Source organism: Ixodes scapularis, unplaced genomic scaffold, assembly GCF_016920785.2.
Source record: "Ixodes scapularis isolate PalLabHiFi unplaced genomic scaffold, ASM1692078v2 PGA_scaffold8__174_contigs__length_109621045, whole genome shotgun sequence".
Classification (NCBI taxonomy): Eukaryota; Metazoa; Arthropoda; class Arachnida; order Ixodida; family Ixodidae; genus Ixodes; species Ixodes scapularis.
The window spans coordinates 6,802,334-6,826,426 of NW_024609883.1; the positions used below are offsets into that span (position 1 = coordinate 6,802,334).

Consider the following 24,093-nt stretch of genomic DNA (forward strand, 5'->3'; position numbering starts at 1 on the left):
CCCGACAAAGGCCCGCCCAATCAGTTATTGTCTTACTTGCGATATCAGCCTCCCGCTGAATGACGGCGCACGGTAGGTTCTGTCATCTGGAGGATGATTTTCACGAGTTGGAGAATCGTCAGGTGGCGATCCTTCGAAAAAGGAACCGCTCCGTACCGAGACCTCGCCCCGGCACTGAACTTTGACCGGCTTCCTCCTGGGCACCTCACGAGTCATCCACACACCGCACCTCCCCACCCCCCACCGTGTAGCCATCCGCAGATCTAGCGCGGACTTGCAGGTTGTCATCGCAGCTTCGCACTCTGGGCGCGCACGAAAACCCAGGAGCCAGGAGCAGGCCAACGCGCTAAGGCAAATTAATTGCTTCAAGAGGGTCTTTCATGGCGCCATGAAGACGGCACAAGTTGAACGCCATGGCACTGCGATGCTCGCCTCTGGAAGAATAAAGCGCCGAGGGGGAACTGCGCGCTTCTTTGCATTTATTATTTTTATTTCATCCGCCATTTTATACCTCGTGACACAATTCTAACAAACTCGTTGGTTGAACGGTGGGACCACACCATCGCGTGACAAAACAAACGCCAAACCAGAGTCCTGCCAAACGTATGTCCACAAACGGCATCGTCACAGAGAAGGGAGCAGTCGAACCCAACAACAAAATAAAGTAACAAAGTGAATAAAAAGAAAAAAAAAATAAGAAAGGAGCCGTTGGAGTTTCGGACGGCGTCTTTGATGAGAGGAGCTGCTCTGGCTGCTCGGAATATTCCTTTTTTTTTTCTTTACAGGGGTGCCACACCGCCTATTTGAAGCTAATTCGTTAAATTAATAACAAACAACGCGTTGGAACGGGGGAAGTAGAGAGTCGTGGCGTCAGAATTTGACGTGGTAGAAAAGAAAAGAAAATAACGAATGCACAATACATACCGTATGCCAAGACCGTTATACTCCGCACTTGGCGCGGCCTTATGACGCCGCCGACGACCGTTAGGCTATTTATTTTTTTTTTTAGATTTTTTATCGTGACGACTACCGCACTGTGCCTCGGAGTCTCCAGCGGAGATTCGGCAGTTTTTAATAATTATTATTATTGTCGTTTGAAGGGCACTCTTCGTATGCTGCTTCGTTCCTGACGCCATAAAAATACGGGGCGGGGATACTTTGCACCACGTATAAAAAAAAAAAAAAGTTTAGTTCATGGTCGGATTGGTTTGTGGATACAATTAGTCCAATAAAATTAGTCCAATAATTGATTAGTACGATTATTTAGCTTCATTATTAGCATCTTTTGTGTGCATGCGTGAAAAACAGCACCCAACGAGAAGACACGAGAACGCTGCAACTGCTGGACCATAGTCCACTTTTGAGAAAATGCGCCGCAAGACAGGGAGGAAGTAAGGGAAACAACAAGTAGACTATTTTATGTCACCAAAATCCTGGGCGGGGAACACTTGGTGGTATCAGTGTATCGTTTTGAAAGCGATACAAAAATACGTCGGGGACACTGGACTTCTGGACCAACTTTGAGTGCGTGCGCTTGTGATGTGTGTGTATGCCATTATTTCTTTTTAGATTGTAGGCGCGAAAAATCCACACGGACTAGACCCTGAGTAATGCAGAGTTGTTACTCAGGCCCCAGTCAGTGAGGATTTTTCGCGCCTATAATCTAAACAGAAAGAATATTTTTATGGCGTCAGGAACGAAGCAGCATAGAAAGAGTGCCTTTCAAACGACAATAATAATAATTTTTAAAAACTGCCGGATCTCCGCTGGAGACTCCGAGGCACAGTGGAGTAGTAGTCACGATAAAAATCTGAAGAAACAAAATAAATAGCCTAACGGTCGTCGGCGGCGTCATAAGGCTTCGCCAAGTGCGGAGTATAACGGTCTTGGCATACGGTACGCATTGTGCATTCGTTATTTTCTTTTCTTTTCCACCACGTCAAATCCTGACGCCACGACTCTCTACCTCCTCCGTTCCAACCCGTTGTTTGTTATTAATTTAACAAATCAGCTTCAAATAAGGGTTGTGGCAGCCTGCAGAATAAAAAAAAAAAAAAAAATGAAGGAATATTTCGAGCAGCCAGAGCAGCTCCTCTCATCAAAGACGCCGTCCGAAACTCCAATGGCTCCTTTCTTATTTTTTTTTTTTCTTTTTATTCACTTTGTTACTTTATTTTGTTGTTGGGTTCGACTGCTCCCTAGTGATGAAAAACTATCGATAAATTGACTATCGATACTATCGATAGTTTTTCCAAAACTATCGATAGTGTCCCAGAACTACTATCGATAGTTTTCCGATAGTCGACTATCGATAGTACTATCGATAGTTTGTCGATAGTCGACTATCGATGGTTTTTTACTATACTGGCGACTTCGATACTATCGCTAGTGCTATCGATAGTCTTGCACCACTATCTACTGGGTGAAACAAGGAGATGGTAGGCTCTTTAAATCGACCGGAAAATTCGGTTTCTTAACCTATCGCGCTATGACTTTGTGCAGCGTTGCCCACAGATGGTGCATTTTTTTTTTTTTGTAAAATTTGCAAAGAGCGAAGTTACCTGAGGAAAAGTAAAGAAAGAAAAAGGCTTAGCTCCTATGGAAACGCAGCGACGCCACCGGTCTTCAAACAACACGGCGCTGTTTCGCACGGGACACAAGAGATGGCGCAACGTACGCCGCCAACGAACGAGCATACGGCGCCGAGAGCCGGCGTATTTAGCAGACAATCTTTTCGACTCAAAAGCGACGCGCGTTCCGCAGGCGGCGACAGTCGCAGAAACAAAAACAGGCGCGGTAACAACGAGGAACTGCAGTTGCTTGTCTGCTAAATACGCCGGCCCTCGGCGCCGTATGCTCGTTCGTTGGCGGCGTTGGTTGCGCCATCTCTTGTGTCCCGTGCGAAACGGCGCCGTGTTGTTTGAAAACCGGTGGCGTCGCTGAGTTTCCATAGGAGCTAAGCCTTTTTCTTTCTTTACTTTTTCCTCAGGTAAGTTCGATCTTTGCAAATTTTACAAAAAGAATGCACCATCTGTGGGCAACGCTGCACAAAGTCGTAGCGCGATAGGTTAAGAAACCAAATTTTCCGGTCGATTTAAAGGGACACTGACAGGGTATTTATGCTCGCTGAAGTTTTTAGTTGTACGTGACATATCAGAGCTCAACTACCTAGAACCATAGAGTTATTATAATGTACGCTAGAGGTTCAACTGGCGCTAGTGTCTATGCGACTTCCGTGACGCAAATTGAAGCAGACAGCAACCAGTCTACTTTTCCAGTCTTCCTGTGTAATCCTATGGGAAAGCGCGCGTGCATTTTGTCTCTTCGCCGGAAAATAACACGGAACACTTTGGTTATTTGGGTCGTACCGAATAGTATGTACCTTGATTTACACTGTAAAAGTGTAATTGCTTTAGTTAGCGCATTTTTCTTCATCAGTGACCGATGTTTAACTTCGCTACATTTCAGTCCCAGACGGGTGTTCCGCAGCAGGTGTGTAAAAACAAGCGACGATTCGAAGCAAAATTACAATAGAAAGGAATGTAGAGTGTGTTCAAGGCTCGCCAGCAATCCGGTGACGCTTATATATTGATAATATGCCAGGCCTGTCACTATATAAAAATGACCCCGTCGTGCATGAGCGGATAAAAACATTCAAAACGTAGAGAATAATGTCCGTGGGCTATAAAAGTTGTCTCTTCGTATTGTTTTCTCTGCCGGGCAGCTTTTATCGGGCACCTGTTCTCAAAGATTTCGAGCGTGCGAGTGATATTTTGAACGTAGAACAAGCAGCTTCGCTCAGAGCATAAAGAATAAAACTGTACTTACTTATTTAAAATAGGAATAGATTACGTGGCCTTCGATTAATTTTGATCGTATATATGCACGTGTAGTTACTGATCCGGTGTTACTGCGTAGTTCTTGCCGTCATTCTTAATTTCCAGATGTTCTTCGTTCGTTTGGCACGTATATCCCCCACGCTGAAAAGCGCCGACGTCGTGTTCGCGCTAACAGTGTCCGACAGTGCACATAAATACACGTACGAAGCTGTTTTAGCACCGTTTTTAATGCGATGAATTTGAAAGAAAAACACCGTAACTGACCAATTATTTCGTCGGCCTGACTGAGAAATGTTCCAAGCTACCTAGTAAGCACGAATTATTCGTGATATTTGCTCTTATGATCGAGCGCAGAGAGAAAATGCACTCACTTTTTCCCATAGAAATGCATTACCGGAAGTCAATTTCGACTGGTTGCTGTCTGCTTCAATTTGCGTCAGCACACTAGCGCCACTTGAACCTCTAGCGTACATTATAATAACTCTATGCCTAGAACAAAATTTGCGGCTCGAAATTCGGTTTCTTTCCGCCCGAAAACCGCCGATCAAGAACTGGCCGGTTCGAGCAATCGAGTCTCGCTCACTCTCTTTTCCGCGGTCACGGGCCGTTTTCTAATAGCGAGTTCGTTTCACACGCACTGGCACCGTTCGAGTTCTCTCCCAGAATGCATCGCACTCACAGAGTGTTGCACGGAAAACTGGACTAAAACGAACTCGCCAAATGCACCGAGTGCAGAAGATAGGGTGCCTACATGTCTGTCTGTCTCAGGGTGAAGACATCCATTGTTGCCCTGAATGTGCCAGCGCGTAACACTCTCGCGCACTTGGTGCGTGACTTGGGCGGTAAAATGGCGTCTATGCCTTAGCCAAAGCTACGCGCTCGAGCTGAGTGACACCGGATTGCGCGCACTTCAAAATGCATAAAAAAATGATTGGGCGGCAAAATGGCTGAGATGTCACCACTCAAGCAAAAGCGCGTGTGTGTATGAAGGCACTCTAGCAGAAGACTGATGTTGCCGCCATCTATGTTATAGAAAAGGTACCGACTTCAAACCGAAACTAGCGCCTTTCTGTTCGGAGTGATGCGTGGGAATGCGAGAATGCAGTCGGCTACCAACGTTTATCTACAAACGTTGGTCGCTGCAACCTGTAGTTTATAGTTGCGATGACTTCAAGCAGCTCGGCTGCCGTAGAGATAGTTACAGACGGCGTAAATTTCCGCACCCAGTTGTGTACAAAGCAGCTGGTTGCGGTCTTTCAATTCTTATAACCGTTTACAATGAAGAAAACTGATGTTGCTGTCCGAGCAGAAGCTTGATCCGTTTGAGCATGGTATTATGCGTGAACCACTGAAAGGGTACGGCTTAAAACTAGCCTGTTGGAATATCCAGCAAAACTGGGACTTTCGATTTGGATCGTCATTAAAGGTGGATCAGGTGAGCCTTGGTGAGGGCGTCAAGAACGAGAGCTTTCTCGAACAAAATACGACGGGGCAAGTTAGCTGACGTAGGTAAGTGTTAAACATGATGTTGCCCAATCCTCAGGTAAAGTTACCATCTTTAGCTTTCTCTGATGCTTATTGGGCAGTCAGAGGTTTCTGCTGGGGGAGTTTTGCCGACAAATGTTAAATTTTTCACCCGCACACTGATGATGATAGACATCTCGGGGGCCGCTGTTGCGTTTGTTCTGAGCATTTCTTTACACACTGGTATATTTCAGCGTTTGTACGGCAACAGAGCGATTTAAAACCTGCAAATAAATCACGGGTTGTCAACTGCTTCCTTCGGGAAATAGCAGACGCCCATAATTCAAGCTCGCGTTTGATTTCGTGGCCCGCGGGACTTGATTTCTATCAGAAAATCTACTTTTTGTTCCGTTCGGTTCCGCGACACACCGTAGCAGACGAACCCTCGTCGTCTGCTCCCGCTCCTCGCCGGCACCGCCGGAGCGAGGCATGACGGGATTGCATTTTGGCGCGAGCGCATGCACGCGTGGGGTATCAGCGCTGAAACGAACTCGGAGAGTGCAACCACTCATGGAGTGCCGGCCGAAACGAACCCGTTCCACGCTGCGAGTGGGCACGCGTGGGCACGAGTGCCGTGAAACGAACTCGCTATAAGGTATCGATGCGACCACCAAATTTAGTCAAAGTCGTGGGTCACTGAAGGCCCTGAAGGCACACACTCTTTATTAAAAATAGAAAAAAATATGAAAACCATTTTTTGTGGCTTCTAAAAAGCTGCAAATACGTTGATTGAAAAAAAAGTTCCACAGATAACCGGAAGCATTCTGTGCGTGCGTCGTTTCGCGTATCGTGGGACGCGCAGGGACGGCGTTGCCAGCGGACGACGAACTGTCGTTCGCGGTACCGGCGAATTTTGTCTGCCTTTAAAAGAGAAATTTGGGACTGGTCAAAAGAATTGGTATTCATCCCGTACGACACGCCCGACCACCAAGCCGATTTGCACGAAGACGTCGCCGAGCCGTCGCTCCCTTCTTGTGGCTGAAGACATCGCTCGCGCAAACGTCAAGCGCGACGTGTCTACTTCGAGTTGAATATGCGCGCGTACGATTTCTTTACTGGGTGAGAATGTCGCCAATGCGTGGTGCATCCCGACTTCGACCCGGGAGTGCTTTTGCTACAGGAAAATCGGCAGCAAACTTTCCAACTTACAGTTTATCGGCTGAATTGTTACTAAGGAAAGAGATCCCGTACTTTCGATGCGCCCCAGTAGCTCAGTGGGAAAGACGTCCGCTTCACACGCGGTGGGACCGGGTTCGATCCCTCGTGAAACCCTCCATTTTTTTTTTTTTTTTATTTTCTGATGTCTACATTTCTTTTTTTACAATTATTACTGAAGAAACAAACAAAAAAAATGAGAAACAAATGTTGTGGACGACGCGTCGCTGAATTAAATGGTATGGGATTTCCTTTTTGACACCCGCGAACCCAATGTAATCACTTTTCACAAAATGCAAGGAGCATATAAATCAGGTAGCGTCCGCTTTCCGAGGTGCCCGTAAATGGTCTACGGGAATTGCAGCCAGCCATTGGTCCCGATCCCGTTGATGTATCGGAAACTCTGTCGCACAATGCCACTTCTGTTTCGGACGCAGGACATGTGAGCCAGCTCTTCACGCAACATCTTGGGTGCATTCTTTTCGGAGCCGATCAAAATTCACCACGGGCACTCACTACTCATCTCCAACTCCTCAATGTACAAAACGACTCATCTTGGAGTACAGAACAACGAGCGGAACATACATAACTGCAAAAGAATCCCACGGCGAACAGTTCCCGTACGCCGCATGTCGTCTGCTACGGAAAAAAGCAAAAAAAAAAAAAAAAAACACACGGTCGAGTGTAGCCACGTGACTTCCGCCACTCACTCTCTTCTCTCCACTTCTCCGACCTCCGTCGGGTTTCGGTTTCGGTTTCGAGCAGTTGCGTCTTTTGGCTTTATTAAAAAAATACGCTACTCTGTTGCAAAATATTAATTGGGTAGTCCTCCGACACCATAATAAAGCGCCTGGCAAAAAATTAAAAAAAAATTTTGGGGGGTGTCAGCACCTTTTCCACAAGGGCGCCGCCATCTTGAATTGTCGTCACTTCCAGTATGGGCGAAAACATTGTTTTGCCGTCGCCACGCCAATAGAAGACATTTAGGATATAAGCCTAACCGTGACACATTCTCGTTTTGGCTCCCCTCTATTTTTTTGCTAGTTACAGGTTGAAACGCTTTATTATTTTGTCGTCGCCCATACTGGAAGTGACGACATTCCAAGATGGCGGCGCCCTTGTGGAAAAGGTCTATAGTCCGTTACAACTCAAGAAGGTAGGGCGAGGGTAAGATGGGCCGGGGAGGAGGAAGCAGACGGAACGCTAAAGAGAGAAGGAGGTTTCCCCCTCTCTTCTCCAGCGGTTCGTCTGGTTCCTCCTCCCCGGCCCGTCTTGCCCTCGCCCTACCGCTCGCCTCCCCCTTCTTTTTTCGCACAAACCCCCATCTTCGTCATCACTGAAAGCTGAACCAAAGTTGGGATGGTAAGTGCCAGGGCTAGCTGGTGCCCCGTTTGAAAAAAAAAAATTAAAGCGATAAATAGACAAGAGGGAGCGACGCAAACTACTAGTGTCGCAAAACTATCCATAGTAAAAAAATATTGATAGGTTTACGATAGTCGACTATCGATAGTTTTCCGATAGTCGATTAACGATAGTTTTCTGATAGTCGACTATCGATAGTTTTCCGATAGTTTTTCGATAGTCGACTATCAGTACTATCGATAGTTTTTCGATAGTCGACTATCAATAGTACTATCGATAGTTTTTCGATAGTCGACTATCGATAGTACTATCGATATTTTTTTTCTCCATCGATAGTCAGATATCTGGCGACTATCGATACTATCGATAGTACTATCGATAGTTTGGACCACTACTGCTCCCTTCTCTGTGACGATGCCGTCTGTGGACATACGTTTGGCAGGACTCTGGTTTGGCGTTTGTTTTGTCACGCGATGGTGTGGTCCGACCGTTCAACCAATGAGTTTGTTACAATTGTGTCACGAGGTATAAAATGGCGGATGAAATAAAAATAATAAATGCAAAGAAGCGCGCAGTTCCCCCTCGGCGCTTTATTCTTCCAGAGGCGAGCATCGCAGTGCCATGTCGTTCAACTTGCGCCGTCTTCATGGCGCCATGAAAGACCCTCTTGAAGCAATTAATTTGCTTTAGCGCGTTGGCCTGCTCCTGGCTCCTGGGTTTTCGTGCGCGCCCAGAGTGGGAAGCTGCGATGACAAGCTGCAAGTCCGCGCTAGATCTGCGGATGGCTACACGGTGGGGGGTGGGGAGGTGCGGTGTGTGGATGACTCGTGAGGTGCCCAGGAGGAAGCCGGTCAAAGTTCAGTGCCGGGGCGAGGTCTCGGTACGGAGCGGTTCCTTTTTCGAAGGATCGCCACCTGACGATTCTCCAACTCGTGAAAATCATCTTCCGGATGCCGGAACCTACCGTGCGCCGTCATTCAGCGGGAGGCTGATATCGCAAGTAAGACAATGACTGATTGGGCGAGCCTTTGTCGGGAGGTTGTGGTATTCAGACATCATTGGTGGCGAAGGCGTGACTGTAGAACTAGACGAGAGTATGTTCGGTCGGCACAAGTACCATCGCGGGTATTTAAGGCCTGGCCAGTGGGTTTTCGGCGGTGTGGCGCTTTGCAGCGGGTGCTGCTTTCTTGTTCCCGTGGAGACCCGTAACGCTAAAACCGTGCAAGGGCTAATAGCCGAGTGGGTCCGTCCTGGAACAAGAATAATCACCGATTGTTGGGCTGGCTATCGCAAGCTTGCAGATGACGCTCGTTTCACGCACCTCACCGTCAACCAGGGCCGTAACCAGGGTGGGGGGGGGGGGGGGGGGGGTTAGGGGGTTCTGACCCCCCCCCGAAATTTTGTTCTGGGCACGGCCCTGGTCGGTGCACTTGCAGCCAGCCGATTTTAATCTCCACCTCTGCGCACGCGCAGTGGCACCGGTCGGCTACCGGGTACCAAACCGGGACCGGTTCTCCGGTTTGCTATAACTCTCCATTATATGCCACCGATGCGCATGATTCATAGGTGAAAATAAGACAATAGACATTTTCAAAATGGCCGCCGTTGTCCCCGAAACCCCCCCCCCCCCCCCCCCCCCGAAATATTTTTCTGGGTACGGCCCTGCCGTCAACCACAAGCTGCACTTTGTCGACGCGAACACCGGTGCGCACACCAATAAGGTGGATTGCACCTGGGCCCACCTCAAGAACGCTCTTCCATCTGGACGGCGCGAGAGCCACCATTTCACTGGTCACCTTGCAAAGTTCATGTTTTGGAGGAAAGGGAAGGCGCGCGGAAACACTAATAGATTCCAGTCGTTCGTCGCTGCGGCCGCCAAAATCTAGAGCCCCGACGCAGACAGGGCGAGGATTCTGACGGCCCCGGTGACTGAGCCCGTCACCTGCCTGCATGCATAAAGACGACTTATCCGCCAACCGCTCGTCAAGTGCTCGTTACGTCAGTTATAGGTTCTGGTAGCGGTCTAAACGGTCCTTTTCAGGGCCCCCATATTTTGCAAACGGAGCTGTGTTTTGAATGCGGCACCCCGTGTCTCTGTAAAAAGTTCACAGGAAAGACCCTGCAAACATATCTGGTCCCCAACTTGGATATCGGATGTTATGATTCAAATAAAAATTGTTCTTGCTTATTTCGCGCCTTTGATCCGAATAAATGCCGCAGTTGCAGTCGTCCCGCAGTGCTGTTGCTCGCCCATTCGCCGTCGGCGTGCCTCAGCTTCGTCGTCTTTGCTAGTACCGCACCGGCGAAGGCGGCCTTTGATCCGAATAAATGCCGCCGCTGCAGTCGTCCCGCGGTGTTGTTGCTTGCTCGATCGCCGTCGGCGTGTCTCAGCTTCGTCGTCTTTGCTAGCGGCGCTCCGGCGGAGGCGGTTGATCTGACACACCGCGTTCGGCTTTGGCTAGCAGACGGCGTTCGTAAAATGGCGTCAGCTGTTGCTGGCTTCACGCGGCGGTACCGTGCGTGCTTCTATTCATTCGGCGTTTGTTGCCATGGTGACGGCGAGGAAAGCAGACGAACTTTTTGATGCGGAAGAACGCTGCGGCGCAGCGATACCAGGTGCGTTTTAAGGCCCTTCCCGCATGCTTTCCAATGGGCGGAAGGCGAACAAAAAGAGTTCGAAATAAGGACTTAACGCAGAATGCTGTATTTCTCCAGCGCCTCATAATTTGACGAGCCTTGCACGAAAAGCATGTTTTTTTGGCCATCCCGCGTCCTGTTTTTTTTACCCGTAACATGGGTCTAAAGTATCAAACTGCCGTATCTCCTTTCCCTCTTGCTCTGGTTTCTGGTTCTGGTTTTGGCTCATTGTGCGACACGCGCGTTTTTGCGAGCGTTGCAGAGGCTGGCGTGGCGGCAGAGTGTTGAAGACACATTTTTTACTCGTTCGTCGTCATTCGCCCACATGGGCGTACCAACCGGGGGGCAAGGGCAAGGGGGGCGGTCGCCCCCCCAGTTTTCAGGGTGGGGGCGGGGGGGGGGGGGGCAAGGCATGTTTTGCCCCCCCCCCCCCGCCCCCCCCCGAAACAGCCGCCACCGGGCAGGGCAAACACTGGCCGGCGGCGCCGAAGGGAGACCAAGGGCACTGCCTCCCGGGCTTGGGGGGTTGGTTTGCCCCCCCCCCTCAAAAACAAGTTGGTACGCCTCTGTTCGCCGAATTAAACCCTTGTACAAGCGGTGAGGTGACGTGGACTTTATTGGGCCCAAAATTGTTAGATCCCCGCGTCAAGCGAGTCTCTCCTAGGGAGAGACTTGACGAAGTGATCCCCTCGGTCGACAGACGAGACGCGATGTTCCCGGCGACGTCCGAGGCCAGCTGGACAAGAATTTTCTGAGTCTTGGGGTCAGATCCCGCAGGAAGGATTCCCAGGTGCCTGGTTGCCTGGCTCGCTTGATGAACTCCTTATTCTTCGAATGAAGCAGCAGCTCCGGGCACCCCCAGAGTATATGGTGGAGTGTGGCGATCTCGCGAAAGTTGCTGCAAGACGGGTCGTAGTTATCTGGATACCACGAGTGCAACTGCGCCGGGTTGAGGAAGGTCTCCGTCTGGACTTGATGGAGGATGGTGGATCCTGCCTTGCTGAGAGTGCTGTGAGCCCCTGGGTAGGTGATAACTTGCTTTGAGAAGACGTGGAAATTTTTACGAAAACGTAGCGCTGCAGAAAAATGCTGAAAAAAGGCATATATAGCTCGTTGAAAGCAAGTTTCGCCGGTCTCGCGGCGTGATCAAAGCTTCCTCGGCACTCAGAAGCGCTGCGTGTTTGTGCCTTCGTACGCGTGGATACCGATCAAGAATCTACGCCGCGACAAAGTTTTAAAGGTGTGTCGCGCGTAGATGTTTTTGCATCATATATCGGCCGCGGAGTTCTTGATCGTCCAGCTGTTTCGGCAAGTTGTTATCAACAAACGGGGAAATATATGTATGGTTGCTCGCATGCACAATTAACCATGGCCATGTTCCAAATCTACCCTAATGGATCACATGGCGCTGACGCTGTGGAGCAAGGAAGGTTTTAGAAGGCAAAAATGGGGAGACGGGCACATCGCCACTTTTGAACAATGGAGCTAGGGAGGGAGGGGGGGGGGGGTGTACAGAAATAAAGATTTTTGTTCTACTGAATTGATTGCCATAAGCGTCTAAAAAAAAAGGGTTGCCGCCCCCGTTTCCTTTCTTCCGTCGTCACTGGACACTGGATCAAGCTCGCTTCTGAACCGCGAGTGCCGCAAATCACAAATACAGTCGTCAGAGTAAAGTAAAACGCTGCTCCAGGGGCACATACGCCTTCACGCTCATTGCACTGGCAAAACACGTCCACACGGCGTCGATTCTTGATCAGCATCTAAGCGTACGAAGGCACAGAGACGTAGCACTTCGGCGTGCCAAGGAAGCTTGATTCATCACGCCGCGAGACCGGCGAAACTTGCTTTCTACGAGTTGTGCGTTTTTCCTGCAACGCTGCGCTTTTGTAAAACTTTCTACGTGTTCTCAAAGGCAATTGAACATGAGGAAGGTACATAGAAAGGGGGGGACGGACAACGAAGTCTTCGTTGTCCGTCCCCCCTTTCTATGTTTCTATGTAACTTCCTCGTGTTTAATTACTGTTGCCAACACGCTCGTTTTGTACTCAAAGGAAAGTCGCACTGTTTTCACAAAATTAAAAAAAAAAAAAAAGAAAAAAACTTGTTCGGCGAATGACGACGAACGAGTAGAAAACGTGACTTCAGCGTTGCTTCTGCACGCTGCCGCCAGGCTCTGTAACGCTAGCGGAAAAGCGATTTCGCCGCATGCAAGATGGCCGTCCGGTGGTCGCACTCGCGCGCTGCCGCATAGAACGTTGCAGATACCAAAAATATTTATCCTATCGGCGCAAAAACGGTGTCTAAAGAAAGTGTTATTTCACTTTCCGCGTCAATTTATCAAACATCTCCAGGGATTTTTATAACCAGAATTACGTTGAAAAAGCACCCAATTTTTGGGGCCCTACCCTGGCGCCATCTGACTTCAGTCATCCGAAACGGAAACCCAAATACCCGGGCGCCTTTGACTTCGCCGTCGTCGCGAACTTGGAAACGGAACCAGGTGGAACTTTCGTACTTTTGCAATGGGTGAGTGGCGACCGCTTTGTCGGACATTTCCTAGGGTCACTCGGCTACAGTAGTGGAAGCACGAAGCGTTGACTGTTGGCGTAAGATGCGACATTCCACCCCCGGCGACAGCGTGCATGGGGCGTCTTCCGAACGTTCCGTCGGCGTCTGGGGAGCGGCCTACGGGAGCGTCGGGTGTTCCGGCCAGCTGACGTGATCGCCGAGGCGTCAGCCGTCCTTTTTACGGTTGAAAGCTTTCACGATCTGGGCTCGGGGCAAGCGGTGACCGCGGCAAAGGCCGAAATCGCTAACGCCGGACCAAAACAGCTTGGTCGCCCGTACACTCTGGAATCAGCTGTTCTGCATTCCGCGTATTTTCGAACTCGAACGGAATGAGGAACCCATAAGACTACAAACTTTAGACTCTCGAACTAATACGTCCTCCTGCTTTCGAACAGTTCGAGCTTTCTCGGTAATCGATTCTCAAAATAGTTGTTTGTGACGGGACGGAAAACAAGCGGACGAACACGAACACAAAAGAGTTGACAAAAGAGATGATGATGATTGGCAGTTCTGCGAGCGTGGTACCGAAAAGTAAACAAAGTTGTTTCGGAACACACCGATTCAGCGTGCATCATATTAAAGCTCTGTTTGGTTCGTTCTCGGATCAGACAGTTTGTACCCTTCGGGAAACAAAAAGAAAACATGAGGATCGTCTCGAGTGTCGGTTGAGTAAATGAAACCCGCGGACGCTGGCGTTTCCTAGTTCCTTGTTTGGAGCACTGTGCACGCGTACGAAACGGGGGGAAAGCTAGATCTGGCTTCTAGCAGACGACATACTAGCGCTTTGCCCGATGGCAGACGGCCGTAGTAGTGTCTGCGCACCTTCGCGGAAGCTGCATTTTCGGTCTCTCGCACGCTAACGCCAGGTCGAGGTCACCGCGAGGGTAGAAAAAAAGAAAATAGGTCGCGAATTGCGCTGCACACAGGCGCACGCCGAACGTCCGCAGCGCGCGCCTACTACGGTCTTTCGGGTCGATCGACGGGCCGTTAGGATATCGAGTCCGCGCGGACACCCCGCAAGTGTCGCAGGAGGGACCGCTTCGGCCAAGCGCTCTACTGAACGGCACAGCGATGCTCACTCCCGTGCGTCGATGTCTCTCGTTCCGCGACGGCGTCACCGTGGTCGACCCGTCGCCTCCACTCTGCGTGTGGGCGTCGCTACGGGCGGCTTGGGCCTTCGGTCGCCTGCTCCGCTGAGCGCCATGCCAGGCCTCGTTAGCTAGCCTTCCTAACCCCTCACTCGATGCGGCCGCACCACTAAACCGTTCGTAGAGCAATAGCTAGAAGTAGGAGGGGGAGTCGTAAAAATGGCATTTCTGACGGCGGGTCTTCGCTGGTGCGTGGAGAGCCAGTGGGTCGGCTCGGTGCTCAAGCAGTGCGAGCAGCACGACTGTGAGTGCGACGCGCTGTCCGATGCGCCGCCGCCACTTGATCGGCTACTGCGGGGATTGCAGGTTGCTGCGGCTGCTGTGCGGCGCTACGGCCGCGCTACAAGCGCCTCGTGGACAACATTTTCCCGGCTAATCCCGAGGTGAGTTTCCATGCCGAGGGCATCTTTCTTGAGCCACTCCGTTCTCTGCCCCCTTCTCCACATTCGTTTCCAAAAGCCAAAAAAAAAAAAAAAACCCTAAAAAAAAATTTTGCTAGTTTTAGCAACATTTATGCTTCCAGTTTGTTAAATTGTTACATACAGTAGAGTCGGTCAAAAGAAATGCTTGCATACAAAAGAAAGTGAATGGCACAACATCCCAGTGTTTCTTCCGAGCTAGTGCAGCAGTCGTGGGTTTGATTCCCCTGATTTTTTTATCTATTTTTACGGTGATCTGTCCACTGTCGAAATACCCGGGCGTGTTATTTTAACACTCCTAACGTCGCTTCCCGAGGACACACGAAAGAGCCTTTTATTAATTATTTGGACGTTTGCGATAAGGAGAAAGAAATGTTATTTTGACCGGTGCGATTTATTTTTATTACATCGGTCATCCATGCCATGAATGGCTTATTCTGAAAGAAGCAGGCGAGAAAGTTGGTTAAACACCCTTGAAGGATTTGAACGCGAGTTAGCACAAGGGATGAACACAGAGTGCAACAGACATGGACGGCATTAAACTTTTCAGCAGGTGTATTTGGTGTATATGTTGTGGTCGCACCCCTTCTTTCAAGACATGCTCTATCCCAGGGGTGGCCAGGCTGACCCAGCCAAAGAGCCGCAAACAGAAGTATGAAACTTCCAAGAGCTGCGGGGGTGGGGCAAACGTTTGTCCAGAGAAATAAATGAAACTCAAACTACTTTCAATTTATCCAAGTCAAGAGCAGTCTAACTGCACGTAACTAGAAGCAGCACAAGACTACCAAACTGCAACCTGTCGTTCGATTTAAAATGCGTTCAAGCAGTCTCTTTTGGGGGAAGAGCTCGTGTGACCGGTACTATAGGGAGACGGGGGAGAGGAGTGGAAGGCTGTGGAGGGAGCTGCGAGCCGCACTTTAACACGCGAAGAGCTGCATGCGGCTCACGAGCCGCAGTTTGGCCACCCCTGCTCTATCCCCTCCCCTCTTCCTTGCAAGGAGAAGAGGTTTGTGAAAAAGTGTTACTCTTCAATCAACGAGGGGGATAAATCATACTAAGTTGCTAATCACTTTGAGATGCACAATCACTAGCCGTGTAGTTGGATCTTCCTTCCTGAGCCATCTGTCGCTGCCCACTTGACATTTGTATGAATGTGAAAAATTGCAGCTTCTTGGTTTACGTAGCAACAGCCGTGCGTGCCGCTTTTACATACATTGGTCTGGCACGTCCCTCACGGGGCCATGTCTTATTACTGCTCAAGGAAATGATGTATAAACCAGACGTGTTTATGCCGTATGAATGCACACTTATAAGGTGCAATAATATGAGCTCCAGAATGCAGCCCACTAGTGACTTAGGCAGAAATTTGAGAGTAAAGCTGGAACTGGAGCTGCAGTTCGCAAAAATGGTGACGTAAGACAGCTTCGTGGGTTTAAAGTGTCCTAGGTTCTTTCAAAAGGGAGAGAGAGACAGATGGGCAGATGGCAGACAGAGAGCAATTATGTCAATTATTTACACAGAAACATAAAAATCTGGCCGGAGTCAGGCCGGCAAGCCGATGTGGACTCCAACGTACTAGATGTTCCTTGGTTCTGTCCAGCATGACAACGATCTTGGTACGGGCATTTATGGTAATTTAAATGCGAGAAACACAATTTTTCAATGGGAATTTTAAACTTAGATGCAGAAACTTGATGAAATGCCAATTAATACAGAAGAAAGCTATGGTCTGTGCTTGTCGTAGAATAAAGCGCTTGCCACTTTTTTTTTTGTTTTAATCAAAGCAAAACCAGTATGTTTGCTTTGGTGTAAAGTGCGCTACTTTTTTTATATTTTTAGTCTGATCGAGTATAGGTTGTCAGAGAGCTCACAATGATTTTAAATGTTTTTTGACATTTTACTACCACTTGTAACCAGAGAATTAAACCGAAAATAAGAATGGTTCGCTTACTGTTACAGTTACGGTTACAAATATGAAATCGGTTTCTTCTAATTTTTTTTCTTGTTTGTTCTGGTTTTAAATTTTGGTTACCAGATAAGCATTCATCAGATCCACTTTTTTTTTGTTCGGAAAGAAACATTGAAAAATGCAAGAGTTGAGTTACTCTTTAACCTTAAAGGGGCGGTGCAATGATTTTAACACTGAACGAATGTGCAGCTTGTATTTTTTATATTGTTTACTTCGGCATAAGTAAGAGAAAAAGTGCCACCTTACCCCGAAATACCTCTATTTCGCTGCGTAATCACAAAACAAAAACACTTTTTTTCCCAACCTGCGGCCACATGGTGGCCGCAAATGGAACCTGTGGTGTGACGTCATTCGTAGTGGTTTTTGTAAGTGATAGTGTTAGGCAATTGTAAGCTTGATTTAAGGTTAAGTTTAAAAATCTTGTTGTTTAGGCATGCAGAAACGCTTCAAAAGCCTAATATTGCCGCTAAAAGGGTATGAATTATTTGTGGCGCCATCTACCGCAAGTCAACAGAACCTGCCGTCGCCCTCATCCGTCGACGCCCGAGGCGCCTATGGCGGCTACACGAGCAACCCGGACGTTTTGTCTTTCCCTCGCTCGACGGAGTGCGTTGGTTGTGGTCCGTAGTATCGTGGTATCGTTATTCTTCCTGGTGTCTCGACCTCGACTTCGACTTCAACTGCCCGCCGCGTCGCAAGCATCTTGCGCTCTACGTCGCTCAGGCCGTCCGCCCATGCCGCCATGTTGGTCGGGAATCGGCGGGAGAGCGGGAGAGCGGCGAGCCTGGCGACCCGGGGAGCGCTGGGGAAACGGAAGCCAGAAGAACCCAACCGGAAACCATCGCCACTCCGAATGACATCACAGGCGAAGCTGGTGCCACTTCAATGTTGAGTTGAGGGGTGCCAGAGATACCAATCTCTTTTATTTTAGAGCGCAGCTCTTAGGGGCCCGTTCCCGGCTTGAGCGGCGTCGCCGTCGCCGTCGGCGTCGCCGTCGCCGTCGGCGTAACCAAGGTCATCCCAAGGTCACGTGACCCCCAAGGTCACGAGACCCCCAAGGTCACGTGACCCCTCCCAAGGTCATCTCAAGGTCACGTGACCCCACGTCTCCCAAGGTCACGTGACTTGGGGGTCACGTGACCTTCAAAGGGTCACGTGGGGTCTTGGGGTCACGTGACCTTGAGATGACCTTGGGAGGGGTCACGTGACCTCAAGGAATCACGTGACCTTGGGAGACGTGGGGTCACGTGACCTTGGGAGGGGTCACGTGACCTTGGGGGTCACATGACCCCAAGGTCCCGTGGTCACGTGGTCTCCTCCCCAAGGTCATCTCAAGGTCACGTGACCCCCACGTGACCCCCAGGTCACGTGACCCCTCTGAGGTCACGTGACCCCTTTGAGGTCACGTGACCCCCCTCCCCGAAGTCACGTGATACCCCCCCCCCCCCCCCCCCCCGAGGTCACGTGACCGCCCCCCCCGGAGCATATTAAAGAATGAGGGGAGGAGGAGGGGTCTACCCTCCCCTCAGTACCCTTCACTCCTCCTCCTCAAGAGCTGCGCTCCAATTCGGCGTTACAGGGATTTGTAAACGGCTTTCACTTTTTAGAGCGCAGCTCTTAGGGGCCCGTTTCCGGCTTGAGCGGCGTCGCCGTCGGCGTCGGCGTCGCCGTCGCTGTCGCCGTCGCCGTCGCCGTCGGCGTAACCGCGCGGTGCATCATGGGAAATGTCCCATAATGCACCGCGCGAGCCCCCCACCAAGGTCACGTGACCTCGTGGGGGGTCACGTGACCCCCCGAAGTCACGTGACTCCCCTGAGGTCACGTGGCCCCCTCCTCGAGGTCACGTGACCCCCCGCCGATGTCGCGTGACCCCCCGATGACGTCATCGTCACTGATGACGTCACCGGCATCCACATCGTCATCGTCATCATCACTGATGACGTCACCGGCATCCACATCGTCATCGTCATCATCACTGATGACGTCACCGGCATCCACATCGTCATCGTCATCACTGATGACGTCACCGGCATCCGCATCGTCATCGTCATCATCACTGATGACGTCACCGGCATCCACATCGTCATCGTCATCATCACTGATGACGTCACCGGCATCCGCATCGTCATCGTCATCATCACTGATGACGTCACCGGCATCCACATCGTCATCGTCATCATCACTGATGACGTCACCGGCATCCACATCGTCATCGTCATCATCACTGATGACGTCACCGGCATCCGCATCGTCATCGTCATCATCACTGATGACGTCACCGGCATCCACATCGTCATCGTCATCATCACTGATGACGTCACCGGCATCCACATCGTCATCGTCATCATCACTGATGACGTCACCGGCATCCACATCGTCATCGTCATCATCACTGATGACGTCACCGACATCCGCATTGTCATCGTCATCATCACTGATGACGTCATCAGTGACGTCACTGATGTCGTCACCGGCATCCGCATCGTCATCGTCATCATCACTGATGACGTCATCAGCGACGTCACTGATGACGTCACCGACATTCGCATCGTCATCGTCATCATCACTGGTGAAGTCATCAGTGACGTCACTAATGACGTCATCGGTACCCGCATCGTCATCGTCACTGATGACGTCATCAGTGACGTCAGTGATGACATCATCGGCATTGGGGGTCACGTGACCCCCAAGGTAACGGACCCCCCCTGGTTAGTTTAACCCCCCCCCCCCCCCAGTGCCCTTCCCTCCTCCTCCTCAAGAGCTGCGCTCTAATTCGGCGTTACAGGGAGTTGTAAGCGGCTTTCATTTTTTTTTTAATGAAAACTAGGGCAAGCAGGAAAGAATAGTTTTCGATCCTTCGTTTTATATGTGGCCGGGATCAATCCCCGCAATTAATTAGCCAAAGTCCGCAAATTGTTGCTCTGCCCCTTTAAACCATCTTTCCCTTTTAAGGATTTGTTTTATTCGAGGCTGGATACTTCATTTCTAAGGGATACAAAAATCTAAAGATGTGGTCGCCTTTTCTGGTTGGTCAAGAGTCTCAAATATTTTTAATTCTAAGGCTCTTGTACGTCATAATTCCTTCCTAGTTTTTTCTTTTTCTTTTTACAGAACAGACTAAACACATGTAAGACTTCAAAAACATTGTCTTGAATAGCAAAAAAAAAAAAAAAAAAAAAAAAGATCTTTGTATCTATACTTGGCGACAACTTTTCATGGCAATGTAGTGGAGGGTACAGGCATGTGTTCCCTCTCCCATTTTGAGCGCTGAATAAAGCTGTGCACGGGCTCTCCTCCTGTCCACTGCGTTGCGAAGAAAAGTTGTCACGGAGTGTAGTTGGTGCGCCGGATCTTGTAAACAATCCCATGGCTATGACTACCGCAAAATACTGGGGGATAGCCTGCCCCACTTTCACTGAAGATTGAATTAATCTAGACATGGGCGCTTGTCCGGCCAAATTGGGCGCTTAAAGGGATACTGAACCGAATTTTGAAGTTTACAAAACAGGGCTTGAGCGATAGACAAGTCGTTGCAGAACCTAAAAACACCACTCATACAGCAATATCCCTAACGGATGGCCGTATTTTTGGAAAAGAAATGCGCGACTGAACACGAGCGAGGCGAACGAGACGTGACGTTACGATTCTTATTCCCTCATTTTCTCACTTCGTCTCGTGGAGATGGGGAATCGAAGCGAGGAGGAGAGAATTGAGGCCGCTTCCTCTCATTCTCAATTTTTCCAGGAGGATTGTGACGTCAGAGTCCTCGCTTGATCGCGCCTTTCTTTTCCCAAAAATATGGCCATCCGTCTGAGATATTAATGTATATGAGTGAGTTTTTGGAGTTTGTAGCATCCCGTTTAATTGCTTCTGCGGCCTTATTTTGCGAAATCCATATTTCGGTTCACTATCCCTTTAACATATAATTTGGAGGATTGGAAAATGTTGATAGTGGGCACAAAGTGGGCACTTCCACGGTATTTTACGGTAGTTTGTAGTTTCCAGGGATTCGTTCCTTTATTTTCTATTGTCCGTGTAGAAAACAAAAGAAAACAACAAATCATTGACGAAGCAGAACTTCCATCTTGCTATTCAACAGCATCAAAAACATTCCTCACCTCCCAGATCGCTCTGCACTTGCACTAAAAATCCTGAAACCAACCCACTCACCTCCGGTCGCTCTGACCAGTCCGGCAAGATGATATTTCTTGTTAGCTCTCCATTAATCTGACATCTGAGTGGAGGCAACAGTGTCCATTTGTGCATGGTGGTCAGGAGCGAAGCTCACTCAATTGCTTATAATTGAAGTGTTGAAATATTACTCTGATTAGTGATCTCATGACCACACTGGCAGCTAGCTGCAGGGTACATGTGGCACTCACATTAATTTGGCAAGTGCCTAAAGCTATGCAGTATGGCTCCATGTTAGCCAATATGAGCATCAAATTAAGAAAGGCGGGTGATAGCACCATAGTTTTCCCCCTGCAATCCGTTGTCATGTGCCTCGCTCTTGTCGGTTCTCATGCTCACTGGGCCCATATCAGCTGGTGTTTGCCAGGTCATGCTGCAACAGAGTCGAGTGTATACCTTACCCCCGGCGCCTGCCACGATGTGCCGTACGCCAATTAATGTTGGTTGTGTGTCCATATCCTTTTAACGTTTCCGTCTATGCCCTTTCAACTTGTCTTCGTGATATGAACTAGCGCAATTATTGTACCCTTTCACCGGTTACGTTTGTGAAGAGCACCTCGTAAATAGTACGCATGCGGCATTCCTAATGGAGCAAAAAGTGCTCATGCAGCGTCGTCATAGGTAAGGACAGAATTTTTTTAAACTTTGTGCTCATAGTTTTGATTGCTTTTTGTTTCATTAGAGGACATTATTTCTATTATTTATATAGAGTGAGGCCGAATGTCAGATTTTATTGTCCACCAATCTTTCAGAATGATTACCGTAAAATCCCGAGAGTTAGCCCACCTAACATTGAGAGCAAATCGGGTGAAAATTTGAAGTGGTCGAACTTTTGGTCTACAATCAAGAAAAGTTTGAAAAAATTGCTATTTTTAGGTCGTGTCCCATCCAAGCTTGTTAAAAAGATGACTCTACTTGCCAGTCAGCAATGCCTGCTTATATCCTGCTAAAGCTAACTAGCCGCATTTATGCTGAGGCCATCAATGATCACAGCACTTCTATTACTAGGAGTGGGCTATCTTTTTTGTGTTTAAAAAAAATATAGTGAATTAAGCCAGAAATAGGAGTCGGGCTATCCTTTGGGGGTGGGTTAAGGAGTTAAATGGACCACGAAAAGATTTTATAAATTGGTCACATTTACTACAGTAAGTGCGAATTGTTTGCATTTATAAAACATCTAAGCAGCAGCTTTGGTTTTGATACAAAAGCTAGTTTCTGGGAAAAATAAATTGATGCACAAATTGCTTCTTTTTCCCTGGCTCACTCTTTGTCCCAAAGTGAACAATTCTGGGCATTGGCACTGGGGGTAGTTTAGGAAAGCCTTCTTTGAGAGTTTACCTGACATGGGATTATCTCTTCAGAATGGGATTATCCATTTAGTGGGCTTTTAGGAAGTGGAACAATAACCGCTCCTTAAAAGGTCGGGCCAAGAAATATTAAAAAAAAAGGAAAACCTTTTGCTGAGAATAACGGTAGAGCATTCTCTCCTTCATTATCCGTAAAGAGGGGAATAGTGCACTTGGCTTTTGCTGCCGGTGTGTGCTCTGTGACCTCTTTTGAGTGATGGGATTATAAGGTTTCGTTTCTTGAAAGGGGTCGGCATGCCCCTGAAAACCAACTTTTTTTCATCTGGAACTGCTATACTATACGTGCCCTCTATGTTTCCTTGCTTGCTCATCCCGTAAATTATCTCCCAATAGTTTGATCCCTTTTCCTCTGAGAAAGGTAGGTGTAGAGCCTTTCTTTGTCCTTTTTTCCTCCTTCCAAATTGTTGCAGGTTTGGGAAAGCAAAGATGAAGTGATTATGGTGTATTTGCACTATGGATCTTTTCTCCCAGGAGGGGATTGAATGTCGTCGAGTTTTGAGGTCGTGTGCACCGCGTCGCTAATGTTCGCTAATCCCCCAAGCCAGCAAGGAGTCGCTAAGAATCTGCAACTTTGCCACCAGAATATCCGTCATTCCGTGGGAGTGACCGGTTCTTTTGGGGAAGGATTAAGGTCAGCAGCATTGAGCTTTTGGGTGCCTTTCTTTTTCTCTTTTTCTGCCTTTTGACCGACAAGCCCCGGAAGGCTAACACACTCACAAAAGAAAGACTCCTCTCACTGAACTGCGTGGCACTCAGTTGTTTCACGTAAAGTATAATGTATCAGAGTTCAAGGAATGTATCTCCATGTGGAAAGCAGTTGTCAGGCAATAATTATTTGACATGTTGCCAATGCAACCTCCGCTATAAAGTTGTTTGAAACGGTTTTCAGCACGGCAAACACCCTTCAAAAAGGGGGATCACCTCAATTTGTCATATTACATACCTTTTTCCACGCCCTTTTCCTTGTGGTCTTTCCTCGTCGCAGATCTGTGACATACTACTCGGTGTTCTCTGGAGATCAAAATCTGTCGGGCGAATACACCATTATCTCCCTGGCAGAAAATCAATATCGCTGGTTGGCCTCTAACCAGGCTTTATGCTCAGCTTAATCTATCTTTTGGGGAAAGGGGCAAAATCTGCACTGTTCCAGTTGATTAATGAATGTGAAGGTATTCCTTCTGAATCAAAAACAAAACAAAAAACTTGCCTTGACAGTGAAAAGTGTAGCTCACTACTTACTGTAGGAAACATTAGGCGCTTGTGAGTGCTGCCTAGTAGAAAGGCCTTGTACTTATTACCAGGGCTGAAAGGAGTTCAGAATGTTGATTATAGATAATTGACAGCCTTTCCTTTTTCATTTTCTTTGGTAGAACGTGTAAATATTGAGTAAAAAACCAACACATCTTTTGGCTACTGACTTTAATATACATGCTTGCATTACGTCAGGTAGCCAATTGCTAACTTTAAATTTGACTTCGGCCCTTTTTGGTTACTGCGGTCGCATGTGAGAAAATTCCCAAGGGGTTTCAATTAAACCTCAGTATACTTCATCGTTGCAGGCTGGATGCACTTCCTTGGACTGGCATGTAAACTCTCAAGTGTCAGACCTTTTTATGGTTTGCGCTAAAACGGTGAAGTACAGGGTGTCACAAAAGAAAATTTACACTGTCTTTTTTACCGGAAAAATAAACTAGGTATCGCCGAACGCTCATTCTCCGCCCAAAGGTAGAGCTAGAGGTCACAACCAGATGCCAAAGTTTCAGCCCAATCGATAACTTAATCAAAAGTTATAAGTGATTTTCTGAAAATTTCAATCGGAAAATGGAGCCCATTTTTGCCCGTTTTTGGTTTCTGGTGGCATAGAGCCCACGTGTTCGAAAACTCCGTTGGTCGCCTTTTTCCCCATTGAAATTT

The 24,093-nt window shown here is 48.5% G+C and overlaps 1 protein-coding gene across 3 annotated transcripts in view; it reads left to right on the forward strand.

The window, feature by feature from the left end:
• The first annotated feature begins 12,711 nt into the window (after nucleotides 1-12,711).
• LOC8026720 (protein EFR3 homolog B) overlaps nucleotides 12,712-24,093 on the forward strand; it is a 70,421-nt gene continuing 59,039 nt past the window's right edge. The window contains exons 1-2 of one of the 3 annotated variants that reach the window (XM_029973357.4): nucleotides 12,712-13,043; nucleotides 14,540-14,616. In XM_029973357.4, the coding sequence (XP_029829217.3) occupies nucleotides 13,040-13,043; nucleotides 14,540-14,616 (81 nt within the window). In that variant the 5' untranslated portion in view covers nucleotides 12,712-13,039. Of the gene's footprint in view, nucleotides 13,044-13,070; nucleotides 13,269-13,705; nucleotides 14,478-14,539; nucleotides 14,617-24,093 lie in introns of those variants that run through there. The other 2 variants (XM_029973358.4, XM_029973356.4) reach the window with 2 other exon arrangements.